Below are 23,238 nucleotides of genomic sequence, written 5' to 3'. Positions count from 1 at the left end.
CAACGGATGACGTTGAAGGAATCTTGGGCGGAATGCCGGGAAAACCATGCCATCCTCATGCAGACAATCCCAGAAGAGAAGCATGCCAACATCAGTTACTTCAAGGACGCTAAGTTCAACCTACATCAGGAAGTCTACGAGGAAACACTGGCCGACTGCCTTGAGGAATTGGAACCTGCGCCGTCAGCGTCGTCGTCTCCGCTGCAATCGATAAGTAGCGTCGATCGATCTTCATTTTCGCTCACGCATTTACCGCCGATTAAACTCCCGCCCTTTTCCGGAACTCTAGACGAGTGGGAAAATTTTCGAGATCGTTTCAACTCTCTTATTATTCAAAATAAAGATCTTACTCAATTTTCGCGTATGCATTTTTTGACCTCGAGCCTCACGGCCGGTCGCGCGTTAGACACAATTAAATCCATTCCGATTACCGCGGCTAATTTCGAAATAGCGTGGAAAACACTCGTCTCGCGCTATGACAATAAGCGCCGCTTAGTCAAGGTGCATGTATCCGCCTTATTCGGTTTTCCGACGGCGACGCGCGAGTCCGCGATCGAGTTCAACGAACTTCGCGATAAGGCGAATCAATCAATCGCATCATTGAAAGCGCTGAATCGTTCACCCGAGGAAATGCTCAGTGACATTCTCGTTCACTGTGTAACTCAAAGGCTGGATCATGCAACTCGAAAAGCATGGCGTGTGAAAACCGGTGAGGATCCGCAAATTCCGCAATACGAGGCTCTCGATCGGTTTCTGGAAATGCGAGTCCGTGCACTCGAAGAATTGACGCCGGCGAAAACCGGAAAAATGCGTTTGCAAAAAATCTCAAGCGTTTCAGCGACCGTATCCAAACTAATGTGTCCTTTGTGTCAAGCAGCTCATTTTATGAGTAAATGTCCACAATTCGTGAAGAAGACGCCGAGCGTCAGCGGTCTAAAATCGTTAAAGCGACAAATCGCTGCGCTAATTGCTTAAATTCAAAACACGCAATAAACGCGTGTCTGAGCAAATACTCGTGCAGATTCTGTCAAAATAAACACCATTCGATGTTACATTCTGACTCGACCTTTTCTTCTCCTAACAATTCAAACTCAGCGACCGCGTTGAACATGACGTTAGAACAAAGGGAAAGCAACTCGATGACTACGTTGTGTTCGACGACAGCGGCACCCGCGGACGCAAAAATGTATTACTTGCTACAGCTCGCGTTACCGTTCTTTTGCCGTCGGGTCGCACACTCAACGTGCGAGCGCTTCTCGATCAAGGTTCAGAAATCACCTTTGTCACAGAGCGTCTCGCACAAAATTTAAGATTGCCACGGTTTCGAATGCCACTCTCAATTTCGGCCGTTGGCGCTGTATACGCGGGCACTTGTCGTTTTGCCACTGCACTCAGGATCGCTCCGATCAATTACAATAATACTCCGGTAATAACGACAACCGCGTCAATTCTCTCCGCTTTAACGAAATACTCGCCATTACCGGCACCCCCTCAGTGCGATTTAAGCTATCTTCAGGGTCTTGATCTCGCGGATCCGACTCCCGCCAGTGCCGAACCAATTGAACTCATACCACCGGTGCGGATCTTTATCCCGAATTGTTTCTCGACGGAGTACGACGGGGAAAGAGCGGACAACCGATCGCCCAGGAGACGATCTTCGGGTAGGTCCTCACAGGTCCCACGTCAAATTCCGGTTCGCCGCATCGATCGACTACTGTGCAGCATTGCGCGAGCGCGGACAATCTCGATCGAGAACTCAGATTATTCTGGGAAGTCGAAGAAGTGCCGCGCCGAGCACTTCTCAGTCCAAAAGAACAACAGTGTGAAAATCACTTCTCAACTATGCATTCGCGCGATGCTGACGGTTATGGCACGCCGTTTTGCTATTTAATACTATCATAAAAATTCTACCAAATTAAATTGATACTCAAAGAAAAGAAATTATTTTATGTCTAGACATATTTATAATTCATTGAATTATTATTAAGCTATTACATAAATGGCAGAATTAAAATTATGTCTAGACAAAATATTAATTCTGAATTTATTTTATGTTACGACATAAAATTTTTTCGGAAATTAAAATTATGCACATAATTGTAATTGCCGATTTTGTATTATGTACATAATTTTAATTCTACAATTTGTATTATGTACATAATTTTAATTCTCGAATTACCATTATGTACATAATTTTAATTCTTCAATTTCTATTACGTACATAATTTTAATTCTAGAATTTTTTTGTACATAATTTTAATTCTTGAATTTCCATTATGTACATAATTTTAATTCTTGAATTTCCATTATGTACATAATTTTAATTCCTGAATTTTTATTATGTCTAAACGTAATTTTAATTCTGCCGTTAGGGAATTTTTAAGTCGATTCTTATGAATCAAGCTTGAATTCGATGTCCACGTGCCTCAGGTTGCCGATGACGAGGTCCAGATAGTGCGCTTCATAGTTTTTGGTGTCTACGTGCATTAATACCTCGAATTCGATGTCCACGTGTCCCAGGTTGCCGATGACGGGGTCCAGATAGTGCGCTCCATAGTCTTCGGTGTCCAGGTGTAATAATACCTCGAATTCGATGTCCACGTGTTCCAGGTTGCCGATGACGGGGTCCAGATAGTGCGCTCCATAGTTTTTGGTGTCCAGGTGTAATAATACCTCGAATTCGATGTCCACGCGTCCCAGGTTGCCGATGACGAGGTCCACATAGTGCGCTCCGTAGTTTTCGGTGTCTACGTGTATTAATACCTTGAATTCGATGTCCACGTGTTCCAGGTTGCCGATGACGGGGTCCAGATAGTGCGCTCCATAGTTTTTGGTGTCCAGTTGTAATAATACCTCAAATTTGATGTCTACGCGTCCCAGGTTGCCGATGACGAGGTCCACATAGTGCGCTCCGTAGTTTTCGGTGTCTACGTGTATTAATACCTTGAATTCGATGTCCACGTGTCTCAGGTTGCCGATGACGGGGTTTAGATAGTGCGCTCCGTAGTTTTCGGTGTCGTAATAATACGTTGAATTTCATGTCTAATTTTAATGAGATTTGTTAATTATTTTGGCTAAAATTTGGGAAAAACAAATTCCTAATTCCGACCAGCCAACATGTCGAAATTACGGATTTGTTTATCCTAAATTTTAGTCAAATTAACCCTTAAATGCCACACTTCTCAAGAATCTCGTAAATGACACATGGGGTCTAAAAGACCCCAGCATGAAAAATGTCTCCTTACTTATGGATTTTTTGATATTTACTAGGAGTACAAATTGAAAACCGCCGTTTTTTGTCAAAATTTGAGGATTGATTGTTGAAAAATGGTTACATACTTATTCTTGAAAGTATTGTCCATCGCTGGCCACTACTTTCTCCCACCTTTCGGGCAGCATACGAATCCCGCGTCGAAAAAACTGCTCATCTTTTGCGGCGATCCACGAATCGACCCAGTTTTTGGCCTCTTTGTAATAATGGAAGTGCTGCTCAGCCAGGCCATGCGCCATTGATCGGAACAAGTGGTAATCTGAAGGGGCGATGTCAGGAGAATACGGCGGATGAGGTAAGACGTCCCATTTCAATGTTTCCAGATAGGTTTTAACGACCTGAGCAACGTGTGGCCGAGCGTTGTCGTGCAGCAACATCACTTTTTCGTGTCTTTGCTCGTATTGTGGCCGTTTTTCCTGCAATGCTCGGCTCAAACGCATTAGTTGTGTTCGGTAGCGAGCTTCTGTGATGGTTTCACCCAGTTGCAACAGCTCATAATAAATCACGCCGAGCTAGTCCCACCAAATACACAGCATGAGCTTCGAGCCATGGATGTTTGGCTTGGCCGTCGATGTTGATGCATGGCCGCGGTAGCCCCACGATTTTTTTCGCTTTGGATTATCATAATGGATCCACTTTTCATCGCCGGTTACAATACGATGCAGAAAATCCTTCCGTTTTTGCCGTTGGAGCAGCTGTTCGCACGCGAAAAAACGCCGTTCGACGTCTCTCGGCTTTAATTCGTATGGCACCCAGTGTCCACGCTTTTGGATCATTCCCATGGTTTTCAAACGATGTGAAATAGCTTGTTGAGTCATGCCCAATGAATCTGCAAGCTCCTGTTGCGTTTGAGATGAATCTTCATTCAGTAATGTTTCCAATTGTGCGTCTTCAAACTTTTTCACCTGTCCGGGACGCTCTTTGTCTTCTACGCCGAAATTACCACTTTTGAAGCGTTGGAACCATTCTCAACACGTTCTTTCACTAATGGAAGCCTCACCTTAAGTTTTTACAATCATTCGACGCGCCTCAGCCGCAGATTTTTTTGAATTGAAAGCAAAAAGCAAAACTTCCCGCAAATGACGCTTATTGGGCACAAATTTCGACATTTTCGATCACAAAAAAATGTATAAAAATTCACAACTGCAATGATAAGGAATTGTTGCCAGATGCCCAACCTTACATTTAAAATTTTTGATCTAACGTTTGACGCCAGCATTTACCGCTGGCGCCATCTACACGAAAACGGCGGTTTTCAATTTGTACTCTTAATAGTTATGAAAATTATTTTCAATGTTGTTCAAGGCTTAAAAAAGAGAACAAAATGCTTATATTGTTAAAATTTCAATTTCAACATAGCATAAAAAATTAAGATCGCCAATAGTTAAAAGATTGGCTTCAAAATAAAAAAAATAAAAAATAATAAATAAATAAATGAGCTCCATTTTTGGCGGGAACATTTGAAAATATATAATTGTAAAGGGTCTGGGGTCCGCTGGACCCCGGGTGGCATTTAAGGGTTAATTAACAAATCTCATTAAAATTATGCTCGTTTTAATCAGTAAGATCAGCCGTAACCCGGTACAGAGCCGAATTTTTCATTTTGGCTTTTAAAAATTTATAAAAAAAAAAATACATACTCGCAGCTAACCCAACCTGACACAGGTCTCCACCGTGACTCTTGCCGATTCTTAAGGATCGACAGGACTACGGTTGCACTTTATGCACTAAGGTCGATATTCATAGTCGATTCCTATTTTAAGATCGTCTTAAGTAACGTCTTAAGATGCTAATACGGCTTTCTGATTTGGTTGATGGCATCTTAAGGTGACACTTAAGACGATCTTAAATATAAGAATCGACTATGAATACCGGCCTAAATGCATTTTAAACTGCACTTTAACTGCAATATTCGTAATTATGTACATAATTTTAATTCTTGAATTTCTATTATGTACACCCAAGGACTTTAATTCTGTCCATGGGGAAATTTTCCAAACTGAGAAATCGCTATCTTTCTACATACTTACAGTTCATGATTAACGTAACGACCAATAAGCTCTAGTCGTTTCATTAATCATGAACTGCGTGTATGTAGAAAGTGGTGACTTCTCAGTTTGGAAAATTTCCCCATGGACAGAATCAAAGTCCTTGGGTGTACATAATTTTAATTTCCGAATTTTTATTATGTACATAATTTTAATTCATGAATTTTTATTACAATTCGCGCAATAAATGCCTTCCAATATGGTGACGCCACGTTCATTAATGAGTCACCACGTTTATCTTCTCGGTAATTTTCACGTTCATGACCGTAGAGAACTTGCGCATTTTCGGCCAATCCAGTCCGTCCAATTATAGCCACAAACGTGAAAACGACCTAGAAGGTAACACGCAATACCAAAATAGTATTGGAAGGCATTTATTGCGCGAATTGTACACACGACGTCAGAAATGCTTTTACACCAAAATGGCTGATGTGCCCCAATAGTGGCTATTTTGGTGTAAAGGCATTTTTGACGCCGTACATAATTTTCGTGAACTCTAGGAACTTGAGACAATAACGTTCGCAACATTAATAATGAAAGTGGCTACAGGAGATGATTCTATACAGTTCTATCGTTTACATTTGTGCATATTACTTGTCCCGCGTTTTTACATAACCTTGAATAACAATTGTATTTAACCATTTAATAATGTTCCTCGATGAGTGTTTTCAATAGTCTCTATAGTTCTGAATCTTACATGTAATCAGGTAAGATAATTTGTTTTGATTGGTAGATTTTAATTGTAAGCTACATGTTTAACTACCTTTCAGGAAAAAAAAGAAATCAGAAATGTCGAGCGACGAAAATATAGCTCATCGGCTAATCCAAATCGCAGCTAATGCATCAAATCAATCAACATTAGAAGAGAAAAATTTTTCTTCATTGATTCAATCAACAAGGAAAAATTTTAGAAGACAGGAATTGACATTCATCCCTCGCGGAGGTCGAAAAAGGATGAGAACTTTAAAAAAAAAGTCGTGTTAATGAAGCTGTCGAACGCCGATTTTTTCCCATCAAAGCCGGAACTAAAATTTTTAAAGCAAAGAGGACTAGGTATTTATGGTAAAATGTTTATTGTTTCGTTTGAAGAAACAATAAACATATACTATTGAGAAGAATGCGTTGTGTCATGATTCTAAAAAGCTTGTTATATCTAGATGAAGCGAATACAGTACAAGAGACAGTTCTTGCGAGGAAATCAAGGCGAGCATAATTATCTTTTTCCATCCGCACATTCAGCATATGTTACGAATGTGCGGAATTGTGATAGCAAGAATGCAGCAAAATAAAAAAATTATTCGTATCAGTTTTGACAATGGATCTGACTTGGAGACCGAAATAGGACAGAGTAAAATAGTGGTATTACCACTGAAAGATTTTCCAAACGATTTGCCAATTCTTGCAGATGAAGATTGTTCCTCGTCCATCATTGCACACTAATTCCATTCTATCACCAACTCGTGCTTCAATCGTAAATCAAACGAGAGATCTCGCACGGAATGTGAATAATCCAGAACAAAGTTCACCTTCAACATTGTCCAATACCACTCTTCGCGAACGCCGTCATTCGACTAGGACATGGCGACAAAGGATTGAAGAAATGGACGAAGAGAATTTAGACGAGGATGACGATGATCATTTGTGTATGCAAACGTTATTTGTCTTGTAAGATGTTCTTATAGCGAAAAGGGATAGTTTTCAAGAATTCATAAATATATACTATTTAATCACCAGCAAATAATGATTTGTTATTACAGTAACGCGTAGGTAAAAACCAAAATTAATTTTTTTCTTGCCGAAGAGTTTGATCCAGCAAATAATTTTGTTTCATTCCCATCTCTACCTGAAAACGCAGAAACTGCAACCATCGATATCTCCAGAACCAATTGTGTCAATGAACTGTTGAGTCTTTATGCGGACGAGCAACTCCTGAGCAAAAATTTAACCGTGAAATTTATCGGCGAAATAAGAATTGATGGCGGTGGCCTCACGAAAGAATTATTTAACATCTTTTTTGACAAATGCTCGAGCACGTTTTTCCAAGGTGAAGATTGTCTCGTTCCGTACTTGCCATTAAACAAACGGAGCGAACAAGACAAATTCATTACAATTGGACGGATTCTCGAACACATGTTGATTTTAACTAACAGTATTCCAGCAAAATTATCGAGGATTACTTTAACATTGATCGGAAAGTCTGATGCCAATATTGATCCTACAATACTGTTGCAGAAATTAATGAATTATGTTGTCACGTCCGCGACGTTGCGAGTATAAATTTTTCGACACCGATATTGAACAGACGGGCAAGTCGGCATTCACTAACAAATTCAACTGTCAGGTCGCATCCTGTTCTTAACATTTTCCAGCGCCGAATAGTCGCGACAGAGTGATCTGTACGCACGGCCAGTAAGTCGTAAAATCATACTTAACATTTTCCAGTGACGGAGGGTCGCTAGAGGAAAACTGCGCCCACGACACTCGAAAAGTAATAAAATCTCAATCCAACATTTTCCAGCGCCGGATGGTTGCGGCGGAGAAGTCCGCTCACACGGCACTTGAAAGCTACCGCGACAGAGAAATCTGTTGCGCGACCGTTAAAGTCATAAAATCGTGAACTGACGTTTCCTTGACGTTTCTCAATGCCGGATGGTCGCGGCGGAGAAGTCCGCTCGCACGGCACATGAATTTGAGTTTCCTCATTTAAGAAATCTGAGTGGTGGTTGCATCAGCAGCAACCCCCACTAAGAGTATCGACTTGCCGCGCTTTTTCCAGAGCTTTGTCTCAAAATCGTATAAATAGGGATGCAGCCCGCGACGCAGGACAGTTCGAACTCGATAGTAGAGATCAGGGCTAGTGTAGCCGGGACGGTTCCGTGTTGCAATTGTAGCGACCGAGTTCCCCTGAGCTACTGAGTTCGCGCTAATCAATTCAAGCGAATCATCCTAATTCCAATTTTAACTCTAACTCGAAAATCCATTCTAATTCAAATTCTAACTCAAATTCTAAATCAAGACACATTCTAATTCTAAATTTAATTCTAATTTTAAGCCTAACCCTAGATCCACCTTGTTTTTAAATTTTACTGTAAGCTTAATTTTAATGTAGTCGTAGTTTTAAATTGTGCTTTTGTAACTCGCTTCTTTTACCCTTTATATTGTAGTAATAAAAGGGTAGTTTATACACAAACGCTTTCGCTCAATTTCCACGCTTAACCTCTCCCGCTTCCATGCATGCAACACCGCGACGCGAGTGTAGTGCATAAATAGAAGTACCACGGTCGAGACCCGAAGACAATCGGACGGCCGAGAAGGACGAGGACGATCATCACCTGACCAGAGCGGCCAACAAGGCATAGGCAACAGTCTCAGCAGCAACCGTCATTCTAAAAGCTAAGTCGCAACGTCCAATAAGGCATGTCACATAACGCGTATTTTTCAATCCAAGCCCCATACTTCAATTGGCTTAACTCCTCGTTGTGTAGCCTAGCCACCTTCCATCAGCACCAAATTAATCACACTATCATTTGCGACAGGTGCCAAAATAACCTACCTCCTCGCGACCGCGTATTTTACAACTCAATCACGCGTCACTGTTTAATTGTCGGGGACGAAGAAGCTATACGCTGCTCGTCCTGCAATCGCTTAATTTCATTTCCGGAGACCGCGGTTGACTGCGTCGAGTGCTACGAAGCACTGAACGATCTCGCGCGTCATTTGTACGACTCAGAAGACAAGCCATACCTTAATACCGAGCCTACTATAATAGAGATAGAAGAGACGTGCACGTGTTTATGCCCCGAAGAATAATAGTCGCACACGGTAAATTAGAGTATGTGCCCACTGCCGTGCATTGCCATTTTCTCGGTCCGTGCCCAACACGAAGCAAACCGCTCGTTCAATATATGGCTACGCAGTGCCCAATGCGTAACGTCTCTGTATTTTTGCAACGACGACGAATCAACGGTATTATGCCTCGAGTGTAAAAGCAAGCACTCGAGCACTAAGAAGGGAAATTATCTCGGGGTAATTACCCACGATATCCATCTTGGCCATCCATACAATTCGCAAAACTGCGATTCTTGCCACGTGCCCGCCGCCACCCTCTCGATTGTGACCGTTGCCCCCACGAGTTGGAAGAATTCATCACGTATACGAGAAGGAGATAGTCCCTGGAACGACTCTGATACCATACTTGCGCTCTCGCGGCATACCTTCTAAGGTTACAAACTTCCCTCACTAGGCCATCGGTCGCGGAAAATCGGGCCCATCCGCCGGTAAATCCGGCCACGCGATCCGCTCCTGGGCTGTGGAGCCCCCGAAGTTTAGGCTTCGAAACAGCCAGTTTTGCCGAAACGCGCGTATTCTGCCCCACGGCGACCGCGCTCGGTCGGGACGTAACAATGTAAATCCATATTTAAGAAAAATTCTTCAAAAAGGTCAAAGAAATTTCTCATCTCTGACAGAAAAAGACCAGAAACTGGTCAGGGGACTTTTTCCAATCAAATAAATTTTTCGCAAAACCCATCTCTGAGACTTTTTCAGAACAATTACAAGTAATTGCTACCGAATTGTTGGTCGACATCCCGCGGAAATTAATTGACAAACTTAGTCAGGGTGTACAACCAGAAAAATATCCCGATTTTTGGGGACGTTGCGATTTAACAGTTTTTTTAGATATGCTGGTACCTACTCCGACCAAAGTCGTCAATTGCTTAGTTACCGACCCTTATCTTACAAATGAGGAAAATGAGGTGCTACATTATTTGATTATGTACATCAACTGTCTTGATAAAGACAATTTACTAAAGTTTATATTTTTAATAACAGCTTTGTATCAAATACCAAATGTTATTAATATTAAGTTTAATGACTCTGTTGGATTGAGCCAAAGACCTATATTCACCACATGTACGGATACATTAATTTTGCCAAAAACTTACGTAAATTATAACGAGTTAAAAAATGATTTAAACATTTGTTTGCATACCGAAGAAGTCAAAGAGTATACGTCATATTGATGTTAAAATTTCTTTTAGTTTGTTAAATCAATGAGCTAAATATTCAGTTTCATTTTTAAACTACGTACATGTGCGATTAGACGGTAAACAGTACAAAAGATAAATGTGATATATGTTGATAAGTTGATTGATTTTTACTGGCAATTTTGAAGGAATAGTACATACTCATGTAAACGTGCAAGAAAAAAGAAAAAGTTATTTTAAGTTATGTATGAGGTTTATGAAGTTTTTTGATAATGTTCCTGCTACTAGTATTATTACCATTAATTATTACAACATTTGTTTTGTTATGACATTCATTTATTTTATTATTATCAAAGAGGAAAAGCCATTTTAAGTTATGTATGGAATTATGAAGCAATGACATTCGTTTATTTTATTACATACAGACATACAACAATTACACAAACAGTGTTAAAATACAACATATTTTCTTACGCAATTGTACCAAACAATAAGATGTACGAAGTGAAAATAATAAAAATTTGAAGAATATCTATTCAACGAATTCAATGTTTCCTTTAATTTATGAAGAAAAAACTGGTGAAAACTTAAACGAATGTAAGTTTTTATGAGTGAATTTTATTGGTCACTGATAGATTAACAAAACTTATAAATGTACATTTTACTTGCGTCGATAAGGTAGAGAAATCAACTCATCAATAAATTTACACATAATGTGTACTTCTCGCGATTTGATTTATCCAAAGCTATTACATTTTCCAGATGCATTTTTTTGTATTTCATTTAGGTCTAAACATGCAGTAAAATTCGATGAAAGGGAATCAGTATTGTCACGATTTACTATAGGAGAAACATCTTCTCCTAATATTCTCAAGGACTCAGAAAGTCTTTCGTGTAAATTCATATTAGTTTCGAAAACATCCTGAACTGCGGTCGAAGTTGTATTATAATTTTGCAACATTCCTTCGAGCCACAGTTGACGCGGTGAGCGATTATTTTCTGTTCTCAAATTGTGAACATTCCATGCAGACTGGAATGATATCAGTCGTCTATCAATAACCTTCTTATATACATACTGTACACAAAACCTGTGCACAAGATTATTCACATCCATAATATTGTCGTTCTCCAGTGCATATAATTCAGAATAAACGGAATCACACACTTCTTTAAAAACGTCAACCCATAATCTTTCTATTCTCTGATTATGTACGGATTTTCCAGTAATGTGACTTCCCCTATTCAAGCCACAAATCGTATTCATCAAAAAAGCCACGAGAATGTTTTCATAACCGTGATATGACCGTACTCGTGACGGTAATCCATAGCTGCCTACGGCTTCTGCAAACAAAGTCACGACAGGTTCGGCTTGAATAGAAGTCTTGCATGCCAAATAAATATCAGCCGAGAGTATCCGTCAATACAGCCATGAATTACGAAGCTCCATCTGTAAAAGAAAACATATATTTACAAACGTTTTTAGAAACCAAGGCAATAAAATATATTCGTACATACCTGGAGAGCATCAGATGTGCATCCATATGCCACAGAGAGTTTGGTGTTGGTACCTTATAAGTTCTCCTCTTGATTAATTGACTCCATCTATTCGCTGTTTTTATGGCATCGATTTCATTTAAAGCTTGTCTCACTTTATATCTTTGTACATGAAAACCCGCTGCTTTTAAAATGCTTGTACCATCTGTAAATGAACATAATGTAAATAAAAATAAGAATAATATGTTTAGACGCATTTGGAATCTTACCGTTTGTCCAGCGTTTGGATGCTCTTCGTGGATTTTTACAACTTCTAATTTTAAGTCATCGTCAGAAATTTGAGCATATCGTGCACATATATGCATATTTAAAGAATATAACTTCTGATAAACAGTTTTTTTCGAACATCCAAGATGCTTCGCCATTTCGCTTACTGTCCATCCGTCATCATACAGCATTTTTAGTTGACCTTGATTTATTTGGACGGTGGGACGCCCTGGTCCTTTAAATAAATTTTCAAGTTACAAATTAGAGCAAGTAGATTAATAACTTCGGAAAGAAAGTTATTCTAAAACGTTTTACCATTAAAAATTTACTAAACATTTCAAATCTTTCAAATAAATTTTGAAGTAATAATAAAAAAATCACCATTCGAGTTAACTTTCGGAGCTACGTAGGTCCCAGGGTTTGTTGTCGATCATTTTCGATAAGTAGTAAGCCTTCGATTGCTTCTTTCAATTGGTTGTATGTTTCTTCTGATATCGCTGTAGATATCCTTTGTAAATTTTGCTGAGCAACAGGAAGCAAATGTTGCTCTATATTTCCATCATATTGATAAGACCTCACTGCTTCACTAAGGATTTTTCTAATTCTACGAAGAGTACGCACGACGTGTACGTCTACACAATTTTCTATTTCGCTGAAACATATTATGATGTTTTAATTTTCAATCAATATCTGTCGCTATATCAACAATAAAAATGGGTTCTTTGCTTTCTGTTTTTTGCTCTTAACTTCTTTGCGACTATCTCATATTTCACAATTCGTCGCGTAAGATGATGTTTCTTGTCTCTTCTGAAGTTCGACAATTTTCATCTTGAGCGACAGAGAACAAAAAACATTGCGTTACGCGACGGAATTGCGAAATACGAGATAATCGTTAAGAGCAGAAAACAGGAAGCAAAGAGCACATTGTAGATCAGCCTTAAATGTAGATTTGTTTGTCTGATAAACGACAATTATTACGCTTTTCTGGTAATTTCAGAACTTATAAATAAGTCACAGAAAAAACAAGAAACCCCTCCATTTGACTATTGACATGGTATAATAATACTAATAATAATAACAGTGTACACTTACCGATAAATTGCATCAAGTTAAAACTTACAAATAATTGAATTATTCAATAACACAAACTTGTCTCCAGGAACACAATACACAGTTTGGATGGCGACTATTATATAAGTTATGTAAAAACGCGGGAAAAGTAACGTGCACCAATGTGAACGCTAGGGCTGTATAGAATCATGTCCTGTAGCCAATTTCATTATCAGTGTTGCGAACGTTATTGTCTCAAGTTCCTAGAGTTCACGAAAATTATGTACACACGTACGGTGTCAGAAATGCCTTTACACCAAAATGGCCACTATTGGGGTACATCAGCCATTTTGGTGTAAAAGCATTTCTGACGCCGTGTGTACAATTCGCGCAATAAATGCCTTCCAATACTGTTTTGGTATTGCGTGTTACCTTCTAGGTCGTTTTCACGTTTGTGGCTATAATCGGACGGACTAGATTGGCCGAAAATGCCAAGTTCTCTATGGTCATGAACGCGAAAACTACCGAGAAGATAAATGTGGTGACTCATCAATGAATGTGGCGTCACCATATTGGAAGGCATTTATTGCGCAAATTGTAATAAAAATTCATGAATTAAAATTATGTACATAATTACAAATATTGCAGTTAAAGTGCAGTTTAAAATGCATTTAGGCCGGTATTCATAGTCGATTCTTATATTTAAGCTCGTCTTAAGTGTCACTTTAAGATGCCATCAACCAATCAGAGAGCCGTATTAGCATCTTAAGACGTTACTCAAGACGATCTTAAAATAAGAATCGACTATGAATATCGACCTTAGAGCATAAAGTGCACCCGTACTGCTGTCGATCCTTAAGAATCGGCAGGAGTCACGGTGGAGACCTGTGTCAGGTTGGGTTAGCTGCGAGTCTGTATTTTTTTTATTATAAATTTTTAAAAGCCAAAATGAAAAATCCGGCTCTGTACCGGGTTACGGCTGATCTTACTGATTAAAACGAGCATAATTTTAATGAGATTTGTTAATTAACCCTTAAATGCCTCCCGGGGTCCAGCGGACCCCAGACCCTTTACAATTATATATTTTCAAATGTTCCCGCCAAAAATGGAGCTTATTTTTATTTATTTATTTTTTTTTATTTTGAAGCCAATATTTTAACTGTTAGCGATCTTAATTTTTTATGCTATGTTGAAATTGAAATTTTAACAATATAATTTTGTTCTCTTTTCTAAGCCTTGAACAACATTGAAAATAATTTTCATAACTAAATATCAAAAAATCCATATGTAAGGAGACATTTTTCATGCTGGGGTCTTTTAGACCCCATGTGTCATTTACGAGATTCTTGAGAAGTGTGGCATTTAAGGGTTAATTTGACTAAAATTTAGGATAAACGAATCCGTAATTTCGACGTGTTGGCTGGTAGGAATTACGAATTTGTTTTTCCCAAATTTTATCCAAAATAATTAACAAATCTCATTAAAATTAGACATGAAATTCAACGTATTATTACGATACCGAAAACTACGGAGCGCACTATCTGGACCCCATCATCGGCAACCTGAGACACGTGGACATCGAATTCGAGGTATTATTACACCTGGACACCGAAAACTATGGAGCGCACTATCTGGACCCCGTCATCGGCAACCTGAGACACGTGGACATCGAATTCAAGGTATTAATACACGTAGACACCGAAAACTACGGAGCGCACTATGTGGACCTCGTCATCGGCAACTTGGGACGCGTGGACATCGAATTCAAGGTATTAATACACGTAGACACCGAAAACTATGGAGCGCACTATGTGGAACTCGTCATCGGCAACCTGGGACGCGTGGACATCGAATTCGAGGTATTATTACACCTTGTTTCAGCGTGATATTGAAAATTCTTGTTGCTCGATTTCACTCTGATATTTTATTGTACGATTGGATTGTTATACATTGACGGACTTAAACATATACTCGTACTTCTCCTAGTTCTTTCTAGATCCCCCCGCTCTCCAGTCGCGCCATCTCGCTGGTCTTTTTACGGACCCGTTCAGGCTTTACTTAAATCGCACTGTTGGCGCGAACAGTCTGCCGGCCTTGAAAGGTATCTTTCAATCTTGTTGTAAAACTCGAACTTAAAGCTACTTGCTTAATTGTCAATAGGGAGGACACAGATTTGATTGATAGCGCGTTTGGTTACGTTTTTACGCTAACTACGCGTACATCCGTCGTTTGCGACATGGGTTTCGATGATTCGGGCCATGTGCCATTTTAGTGGTGGTAAATCTTTGTCTTTTAGTAGGACAAGCGTTCCGATTTTAATTGTTTCATAAGTAGGTCTTTGCCATTTGTAGCGAATGTGAAGTATGATATCCGCTGGACCACTGCTTCCAAAAATTTTGTCTCATTTGAGATAACAATTGAAACCGTGTTAACCGATTAGTGGGCACGTCAACAAGGTTGGGCTCTGGGGAAGGAGTTCAATGGTTCACCGATAATAAAGTGTCCTAGCGTGAGGACTTCGTAATCTTGAGGATCATTGGAAGTAGCGCAGAGCGGTCGTGAATTTAACACCGCTTCGATTTGAGCGAATATCGTTCCGAGTTCTTCGAACGTTAATGATTGATTGCCGATGACTCGCTTTAAGTGTATTTTTGTCGACTTCACGGCTGCTTCTCAGAGCCCACCCATGTGAGGTGAATGTGCTGGGATAAATTGCTATTGTATGGCTTGATCCGCTAGAAACTGTTCGACGTTGCCGCGTTCCTGCTCTAACATATTTGTAAGTGCCCTGAGTTCGTTATTCGCACCTATGAAATTAGTGCCATTGTCAGATACTAGTTTTGCGCTGGCCTCGCCGAGCGATAAACCGTTTCAACGCGTTAAGAAACGCTGTCGTAGTCAGATTGCTGATTATTTCTAAATGGGTGGCCTTGATTGCAAGATATACAAAGATGCAGAGATACGCTTTTCCAATTTTATTTCGTGACAGTTTTATTGGAAAAGGACCCGCGTAATCTACGCCTGAATTAAAAAACAGTTGATTCGGAATTACTCTAGATCTCGGTAAATCTCCCATCAATTGTACTTGATTGTCGGGACGAACGTGGAAGCATGCTATACATTTACGCAATACACGTCGGATTGATTTGCGTCCGGACAATGGCCAAAATTCTGACCGTAGATGAGCGAGAAGTCCTTGAGCACCCATATGCATTTGTTTTAAATGACAGTCGCGAATAATTAGGTCGGTGAGCGGGTGTTTAGCAGGTAGCACTATCGGGTGTTTTATTGATTGATCGACATCCGCGTGACGAAGTCTACCTCCTACCCGGATGATTCCGTTCTCGTCTAAAAATGGATTTAAAGTTATTAGCTTACTTTTGGTAGATACGAGTCTACTTGCTTGAAGATCCGAAAGTTCGGCAGCGAATTCATTTGATTGCGTCGTTTGGATTAACGATTCTATGGCTCGTCTTAACTCTTGCACCGATAAAGAGCCGAATTCTCGCGCGGGCTTGTTCAATGTGTTTGTTTTGAAACGTAGACAGTACGCGACGACTCGCTGAAGACGAGAGAGAGATGAAAATCTAGTGAACAATTCAAACCCTGAAAGAATGCAATGAGATAATAATGTCTGTTTTTTGAGTTCGGGTACGTCTGTCGCGTTTGAGTGGAGTTCACTCGGCCACTCCCGTCGATCTCCCCCCCACTACTCAGCCATGCCGGTCCTGTCCACCATAAAGGCGAGTCCTTGAGTGCCTGTGGAGTTGCTCCTCGGGAGATGATATCGGCTGGATTGTCCTTGGATCGGACGTGCGTCCATTGTGCTTCGGGTGCTGTACGTTGAATAGTCGCAACTTTGTTTGCGACGAAAGTTTGTAATTCTCCAGGTCGATGTGCGATCCAGGCCAAGGTTATGGTCGAATCGCTCCAATATTGCACATAATCGAATTTGATTGAAAGTGCTTGCTGCGGCGTTTTTCCGAGTTGAACGAATGAGCATCACGGCTCCACACAATTTCAGGCGAGGTAGAGTGATGCTTTTGAGAGGCGCCACTCTTGATTTGGCACAAAGCAGTCTAGAGACGATTTCCCCTGACCGATTGGTGCTTCGCATGTAGATGCAGGCCCCATACGCCGATTCCGACGCGTCACAGAAGCCATGTAGTTCTATTGTCTGAGGTTCGTCACCTATTATGCGTCTCGGTATCGAAATTGAATTTATTTCGTTGACTTGATTTTGATATTGTACCCACATTGTATGTAAGGGCAGCGGGAGTGATTCCTCCCATCTAATTTTCAATTGCCAGAGTTGTTGCAGTATGATCTTGGCACGAATGATTGTAGGCCCCATCAAGCCTAAGGGATCAAAAACTTGAGCGATAGTCGATAATACTGATTGTTTCGTCACTCGTTGAGTTTTTGTGATTGCCTGTGTCTTGCATTGTAGACAATCATTAGTAGTATTCCAACAGACTCCTAGTGTCTTGATTTTGTCGTCCTTTGGTTGAGCCTTGATTTCTGACGATGTGTTGAGAATGGTAGGCTCGTTGGTGCTCCATTTGTGAAGCTGAAAACCTGCCGATTGCAAGATTTCAGTTAATTCGTTCTTGAGTCTTCGTATGGTGTCAACATCTTCGCCGCCTGACAACAGATCGACGACATAAAAATCATTACGTATGATATCACTGTTCTCAGGATATTTGTCTTGGTTCTCGATAGCGAGTTGATGTAGGCATCTAATAGCTAAAAATGGTGCACTAGCTCCAGTCCCATATGTCACGGTATTAAGACGATATTTACGAATAGACTCGCTTGCGTCTTCTCTCCATACAATTCTTTGCAAATCACGTTGATCATTTTGAATAAGTATCTGCCGGTACATCTGTTTGATGTCTGCTGTAATTACAAATTTATGTTGACGAAATCTGAGTACTATGGACTACAGATCTTGCTGGATGGTTGGTCCTACCTGTAGTATGTCGTTTAGCGAGACTCCAGTCGACGTGGGGCACGACGCATCGAACACCACTCTAAGTTTGGTGGTCAAATTATCATCCCTGACAACTCCGTGGTGTGGCAGAAAATACGTTGTCTTGGTTTGCTCTGGATCCATGATTCTGGTCATATGACCCAACTCTTTGTACTCCTGTATGAATTTTGTGTATTGTTGCTTTAAATTAGGCGACTTAGCAAATTTTCGTTCTAAGCTTTTTAGTCGTTTGATAGCAACTTCTTGAAATTGTCTAAGCCGCTCAACACTGTCACGCAGCGGCAGCCTTACTTCGAAACGCCCTTCTGCATTACGCTTGTGATATCGGACGAATTCGTCTTTGCAAATCCTATCATTTTCTGATGGTTCTGCATGCGGAATGCCTTCCTCTATTTTCCAAAAACGTTCCAGCTGAGCTTCGATAGTGTTGGTGGTAGACGTCAAACAGATAGCCGCAGTTGACGCTTCTCGAGGATTTTCGACCTTTAGAGGTCCACCGATGACCCATAATTTAGTCTTTTGTGCAACTGGTTGATTTCTTCCCAATTTCACTTGACCTACGCAGGAGATCCCAAAATATGGCAGTTCCAAGTAATACGTCAATCTTCCCGGGCATATGAAGTGATGGATTAGCTAGCTTAATTGCTTCAGGTATTTTCACGCTGCGCTTGTAAATCTCCGACAGAAGAATCATTCCTATAATCTCAGGTAACACTGAGAACGTAAGATGAGCCTCGAATGCATTGAACCTTGATCGAATCGTTGTGTGAGTATCTGTGAGAGTTGATGTTCTTGTGTTGTAGATTCCACGAAGTGGTGAGTAATTCTTTTGCTGCGGAAGTTCTAAACGTTCGCAGAGCTTTGTCATAAAATTTAATTGTGCGCCGGGATCCAGAAATGCACGACACTCTTGGAACTCTCCGGCCTTGTTTCGGATATGGATGATTGCAGTGGCCAATAACCCACGATTATCGCGATGGATGACATGAGGCGTTACGCTTGCGGCTTGTGATTCGGTTGATGTCTTTGGTTCGATGGCTGAACTTTGACTGACGCCTTCAGATTCTGTATCCTTGGCCTTGGTGACGTGTAATAACGTATTATGTTTTTTGAGACACAATCTGCACGTGCCAAATCCACAGGCTTCAATGGAAAGACCTCCCTTAAAACAATTAAAACACAATTTCAATCGTTTAATCTCTTTATTTCTAGCCTGTGGTGTTAAATTAAGAAATGCAGGACATTGATATATCCTGTGCTTTCCTTGACTGCACGTTAAGCATTCTGCGGATTTTGCTTCAGACGCCACCGCGGCGATTGACTTTTTGTTTGCGTTAATTGATTTTGTGTCGCCGCTGACTACTGAGGATTTTGCGGACTTGGATTTATCGAGCTGTAAGGTTTCTAACATAACGCACCGATCCGTTGTGAATTTAATAAATTGTGTATATGTTGCAACTTCTCTAGCTGCAGTCTTAGTTTCCCATTCGCGTTTAGTGGCGTTGTCGAATTTTGCTGTCATTAAATGAACGAGAATGGTGCTCCACTGATCGGTGGGTTCACCAAGCTTTATTAGAGCTCGCACGTGTTTTTCAGTATGGTTTAACAGTTACCGCAACCCGTTGTACGATTCTTTTTATATAGCTGGAAATTCGACTATTGCTTGTAGACGTGATGAACTAAGACGCGTTTATTTTCAAAACGATTTTTTAGGAGATTCCATGCAACGTCATAATTGTCCGCAGACATTTCCATGGACTCTATAATTTCCGCAGCTACGCCCTTCAGAGCTAACCGTAAGTAGTAAAACTTTTTGATGTCCGATAGATTTCCGTTTTCGTCGATGACTACCTTGAACGTGTCTCGAAAGTTCGGCCACTGATCACAAGATCCGTCGAACGTTGGTAAGTTAATCGGCGGCAGCTTTATTCGATCGATCGGATTAATCGCCTTACCGTTATGATTGTCGGCTTTGCTAATTTCTTGCACGGCGGTTCGCGGTCGGCTGTGCCGTGCGATGAGCGCTTTCGCGGATGCTGTATAGTATTCCGCTTCGAACGCTTCGCGTTCTCCATCATCCTCATATTCTTTGCTCAATTCCTCGAGTGCATTTTGATTTACGCGAAATTCGTCCCATGCTTGTTGTATCGATGCAAACCTAACTTCTACTTCTTCAATCTGGTAACCTTGTATGTCGAAAACGCGAAGCCAGTTCCGCGCGCGCATCATCTGTGCCTTGTTTCTCCCGTGCGCCTTCACGAGCTTCCTCGTATCCGCCATTTCGACTATGTTTTATGACACGTGCGATCTCGATCGACTCGAAATATGATGCAATAGCTACTCGAATAGTAATGTAACTTAGCTTGGTTGCTTAACGATGTTGGAATTCTTTCGGGAAGTTGGAACTGCAGCGTCGACTCGACGAATTCCTTTCTCGTCTTGGCCGTTTCCTCGTTGCTTTTCCTCGAATTCTGCAATGATCGATGATGATGCGACTCACACGACGGTGCCAATGGTCTTGTCCATTTGTATCGTCGTTGCTTCTCTGCAGTGCGGTTGCTATGCCTCTCGTGGTACGATATTCTTTCGACTACGCTCGTTGTTGCTGAGCACCGCCTCTTGCCTTTGAGGTTATATCGCTCGAATTCTTTACTTTTCGAATTATACGACTGATTCCGGCTGTGCTGTACATCCGGCTCGAAGGACCATTTGTTTCAGCGTGATATTGAAAATTCTTGTTGCTCGATTTCACTCTGATATTTTATTGTACGATTGGATTGTTATACATTGACGGACTTAAACATATACTCGTTCTTCTCCTAGTTCTCTCCAGATCCCCCCGCTCTCCAGTCGCGCCATCTCGCTGGTGTTTTTACGGACCCGTTCGGGCTTTACTTAAATCGCACTGTTGGCGCGAACACACCTGGACACCGAAAATTATGGAGCGCACTATCTGGACTCCGTCATCGGCAACCTGGGACACGTGGACAACGAATTCAAGGTATTAATACACGTAGACACCGAAAACTACGGAGCGCACTATGTGGACCTCGTCATCGGCAACCTGGGATGCGTGGACATCGAATTCGAGGTATTATTACACCTGGACACCGAAAACTATGGAGCGCACTATCTGGACCCCGTCATCGGCAACCTGAGACACGTGGACATCGAATTCAAGCTTGATTCATAAGAATCGACTTAAAAATTCCCTAGCGGCAGAATTAAAATTACGTTTAGACATAATAAAAATTGGATGAATTTTTATTATGTCTAGACATAATAAAAATTCAGGAATTAAAATTATGTACGTAATAGAAATTGAAGAATTAAAATTATGTACATAATGGTAATTCGAGAATTAAAATTATGTACATAATACAAATTGTTAGAATTAAAATTATGTACATAATACAAAATCGGCAATTACAATTATGTGCATAATTTTAATTTCCGAAAAAATTTTATGCCATAACATAAAATAAATTCAGAATTAATATTTCGTCTAGACATTTTATATGAAATCTAGGATTGAAATAATAGTAGCAAGTAATTCTAATTTTCAATTTTCATTATGTCATGGCATAATTTTTATTCACTGAAATTCTATTAACCATGACATAATTTTAATTCGTGAATTTTTATTATGTTGTAGCATAATTTTAATTTACAGAATTACTATGATAGCTTACACAATTTATATTTCTGCAATTATTATTATGTTACGACATAATAAAAATACATTAATATTATCTCATGACATAATAAAAATGAATTAAAATTATGTCTTGACATAAAAGTAATTCGACATATAAGCTGTACCTTTCTCTATGTGTTCAGTGGACTCGGTTTCGTTGATTTAGGATTTGACGAACGAGCACTGGAAGCCGGTTTTTTCTCAGAGAGAGAACGCGGGAGCTGTGAATTTTGAATTCGTGCGATACTGCTAGCGAGCGTTGAGAGCGCGAAAGACAGCAGTACCGCGAACGACAAGGAGAGAGAGAGTGCGAGAGAGCGACGACGACACACGCGAACAAGAGAGAACTGAGCGGTTCGGCGCTCGAGTGCAGGAACGGACGACAGGAGGTGATCAAGGATGCACTGAATGTACAGTTTTGTCGGTTCTCACAAAGTGTTTATTATAACTTGTCACAAATTTTCTACTGTTACTGATAAGTCGGATCGAGTGCACTATAAATGTTCGGTATCGATATAGAGAAGTCTGATTCCGTTCGCGCGGTCACTTTTGCAAAAGAGAATTTGAATCGATCGCGTTTCTCTCGCTTCTGAGGCGTCGGACTCTCGAACGATAGCACGAACCCCGGAAAAACGGTGTTCCGCGAAGGAGAGTCGGGAGGACCGAATTGTTCCCGAAATGAAGATTATTGGCCAAGCGGCCCTCCTGATGGGAATTACCGATTTGAACGAACGAAAGCGCGTACCGTTCAAATCGGTGTTTGGGAAATATCGATGTTCGTTGACTCTCCTTCGCGCGCACCTTGGCGCGAAACTTATTTGCTTCGGAGATGAGCAAATTAACGGGCAGAGATGCTCGTGAAAAGAATAACAGAATCCTCGGATTTGACCGTGACGGGAGACAAATAGAGATGAAAGACAACTTCAAAGATATTTACAAGTATCAGTGTCAATATTGCCTTAATAATTATTGCAAGGAACAGAAATATAATTTTCATCAATTAAACAGTTATCACTTTTGAAAATTTATGCGATACATGCTAAAATACAATATATATAATAAAATCTACGATTGAATACATTTGGTTCTGAACACTATGTATGGCACGCCGTTTTGCTATTTATTCATAAAATTTTTATTTTGAATTAATTTTACGTGAATACATAATTTTAATTCATTTTTATTATGTTATGACATAATAAAAATGGTTCCGAAAAACATCTACTTCAGTTTAAATCAATTACTGAATTTTTATTTTAGATTAAAAAATCTTATTAATAAATAGCAAAACGGCGTGCCATAGACGGTCGTTACGTCGTGCGTTTGCCGTTCAGGCGCGGACCACCAATCGACATTGGGAAGTCGCATGCCGTCGCTGAGCGTTTTCTGTCCGGTCTTCACCGGCGCTTGCGTTCGAACTCCGCTCTCGCTTC

The 23,238-nt window shown here is 40.5% G+C and overlaps 2 protein-coding genes across 2 annotated transcripts; both read right to left on the bottom strand.

The window, feature by feature from the left end:
• Window positions 1–16,824: 16,824 nt before the first annotated feature.
• On the bottom strand, window positions 16,825–18,000 carry LOC120358582. Its single transcript, XM_039453181.1, has one exon. The coding sequence runs from the start codon at window positions 17,998–18,000 to the stop codon at window positions 16,825–16,827; it is 1,176 nt and encodes a 391-aa protein (XP_039309115.1).
• A 57-nt stretch (window positions 18,001–18,057) lies between these two features.
• LOC105203543 lies at window positions 18,058–19,630 on the bottom strand. The gene is made up of 2 exons (XM_011172348.2): window positions 18,858–19,630; window positions 18,058–18,712 (listed from the first exon to the last, which is right to left on the bottom strand). Exons 1-2 carry the CDS (start codon window positions 19,628–19,630, stop codon window positions 18,058–18,060), a joined length of 1,428 nt encoding a protein of 475 aa, XP_011170650.2.
• Window positions 19,631–23,238: the final 3,608 nt, after the last annotated feature.

The sequence above is a fragment of the Solenopsis invicta genome, chromosome 8 (assembly GCF_016802725.1).
Source record: "Solenopsis invicta isolate M01_SB chromosome 8, UNIL_Sinv_3.0, whole genome shotgun sequence".
In the NCBI taxonomy this organism is placed as follows: Eukaryota; Metazoa; Arthropoda; class Insecta; order Hymenoptera; family Formicidae; genus Solenopsis; species Solenopsis invicta.
This window is presented reverse-complemented; position numbering and strand designations above follow the sequence as displayed.